Raw genomic sequence first — 2,719 nt, forward strand, 5'->3', positions numbered from 1 at the left:
CCTCTCCTCGCAGCCGCCACCCTCCCTTCCCCTCCCACGCAACCACTGCCTTCCGCCGCTGCCATCTTTTCCCTCCACCACCTCCCAAAATCCTAACCCCACCATGTCTCGCTCCAAGGCCGACCCCTCTGACGCCGGCTCCTTTGCCGGTGCCATGTTCATCTTGGATCATCACAATGAGCTCCACATCAAGGATCATCTGCCTGTCATCTCGACCTCGACTCGCCGTCCTACAACGCATGGTGCACCTACTTCGCGCTTTTGTTCCACTCCTTCTGTCTCATTGAGCATGTTGATGGGAGCGTCGACTTCCGTGACATGAAGGACGACGACGAGTGGCTTGCCATGGACGCCTGCATCGTCAAGTGGCTCTTGCTCACCATCTCTCCAGGCCTCTTCAACATGGTGAACTCCCGTGACCCCTCGGTGTACGCCATGTGGACACGGCTGTGCGATCTCTTACTCGACAATCAGCTCCAACGCCGTGTCTTCCTCCAAGGTGAATTCTTCACTATGCAGCAAAATGATCTTTCGATCGATGAGTACTGCACGCGGCTGAAGGTTCTCGCTGACGAGCTGCGCGACATCGGCATGAACATCGACGACTTCGTCCTCCTTACCAACCTTCTTTGGGGCCTCCACCCCGACCTCGGCCAGTCCGCCGCCAACCTCTCCCTCGTCACGCCGACGTACGCGAAGGTGGTCACGTACCTTCGTATGGAGGAGAAGCGCCTCCGCCACTCCGCCCGGCAGGCCACCCACGCTGCTCTTCACGTTGGCCTCGTCGCCGGCCACGGTGCTTCCCCAACTCAGCCATGGCCGCGCGCGTTCGCTCCTGCCCCGCCACTCATGCCTGCGCCCTCCGGCGGCTGCAAGAAGAAGGGTCGCGGAGGCCGGGGCCGCAACTCCAACACGACGCCACGCCCTCCCGCACCCGCGGCGGCTGCTCCTTCCCCGCCTTAGCTCTCGGGGTATAACCCATGGATGGGTGTCGTGCATGCCTACTCTATGCCCGTTCCGCGCCCACCGGCTCCGGGTATTCTCGGACCACGGTCGACTCCTCCTCAAGCGGTGCTGACCATGCCGGTTCCCGCCGCGTACGGCACTGCTGCGACCTATGGTGGCCCATCGGCCTACGGTGGTCCCTCGGTGTATGGCGGCCCTCTGGGCTATGGTGCATATGGTGGCGCTCCTCCGGTCTACGACCCGGCGCTCCTCTCCGCTCTCCATGATGCACCCTCGCCGAGCACCTACAACGGAGGCGGCGATTGGTACATGGACACTGGCGCTGCTGCTCACATGGCCTCTAACCCTGGTATCTTATCTCGTGCCTCCCCCTATCCCTTCTCCTCGCGCATCATGGTTGGTGATGGGAGCTCTCTTCCCATCACTCATCATGGTTCATCCTCCCTTCCGTTACCCTCTTCTTCTTTAACTCTCGATAATGTGCTCATTTCACCATCCTTAATTAAAAACCTCTGTTCTGTTCGTACTCTTACTCATGAAAATCCTGTCACTGTTGAGTTTGACGCTCTCGGTTTTTTGTTAAGGATGCTCGCTCACGGAGGGTTCTGCACTGATGTGACTCTCCCGATGATCTCTACTCATGCGGTCCTTCTACACTCGGTGGCCCGGTTGCACTTCATGCCGATGTTTCGCTTTGGCACGCTCGTCTCGGTCATCCCGGCGCCGATGCTCTTCATGAAATTTTAAGCACTTTTCCCTTTTCATGTAGTAAATCAGCGGCTCACACTTGTCATGCTTGCCGCATAGGAAAACATGTTCGTCTACCGTTTTCTTCCTCTTCATCAATTGCTACTTTTCCCTTTGATGTTATTCATTGTGATGTTTGGACATCTCCGGTGCCTAGCAATTCGGATTTATCATATTACCTTGTGATTTTAGATGATTTTTCTCACTTCACTTGGACTTTTCCGTTACGCCAAAAATCCGACGTCGCCTCCACTCTCCACTCCTTTTATGCCTACGTCAACACCCACTTTCATCGCACTATTGCTCATCTTCAAACCGATAACAGAAAAGAATTTGATAACCTCGCCATTCGACATCTTCTTTCCACTCATGGCACCATATTTCGCTTAACCTGTCCATACACATCACAACAAAACGGACGTGCCGAACGTGTTCTTCGCACCCTCAATGAGAGTGTCTGTGCTTTGCTCTTTCATGCACACATGCCGCCTCGCTTTTGGCCCGATGCTCTCGCCACCGCCACTCTCCTTCTCAACAGCTGGCCTTGCAAACCACGCTGGAACTATACCCCTCATCATCTTCTGTTCAGGTCTCCTCCATCCTATGACGATCTTCACGTCTTTGGTTACTTGTGTTATCCCAATATCACCGCTACATCGCCACACAAACTTGCACCACGCTCTCTCGTTTGTGTCTTTCTTGGATATCAACCCAACACCAAAGGTTTTCGCTGCTTCGACCCGGTCTCTCGTCGTGTGCTCGCCTCGCGGCATGTTTACTTTGAAGAAGTTGTTTTTCCCTTTCAGCAGGTTTCGCCGAAGGCAGCCCCGTCCTCGGACGCTCCCACCCGGCGGCCTCGGGGAGCCCTTGCGCTTCCCTCGTCACGCCGCGCCCGCCTCCTCCTTCGACGGGCCCTTCGGGTTTCTCGGCGGGGCCTCTCTCGCCGGTTGATACGTCCATTTTGCATCATGCTTTTATATCGATATTTATTGCATTATGGGTTGTT

General features: G+C 55.8%; 1 protein-coding gene across 1 annotated transcript; it reads left to right on the forward strand.

The window, feature by feature from the left end:
* The first annotated feature begins 318 nt into the window (after positions 1 to 318).
* On the forward strand, positions 319 to 963 carry LOC147959051 (uncharacterized). The gene has a single exon (XM_087532433.1). It carries the CDS (start codon positions 319 to 321, stop codon positions 961 to 963), a length of 645 nt encoding a protein of 214 aa, XP_087388559.1.
* Positions 964 to 2,719: the final 1,756 nt, after the last annotated feature.

The sequence above is a fragment of the Triticum urartu genome, chromosome 7A, assembly GCF_056163025.1.
Source record: "Triticum urartu cultivar PI428250 chromosome 7A, HENAU_Tu73, whole genome shotgun sequence".
In the NCBI taxonomy this organism is placed as follows: Eukaryota; Viridiplantae; Streptophyta; class Magnoliopsida; order Poales; family Poaceae; genus Triticum; species Triticum urartu.

What these genes read in the sequence shown, in the direction of transcription:
- LOC147959051 (XM_087532433.1), top strand. Translation starts at nt 319, where the DNA reads ATGAAGGACGACGACGAGTGGCTTGCCATGGACGCCTGCATCGTCAAG.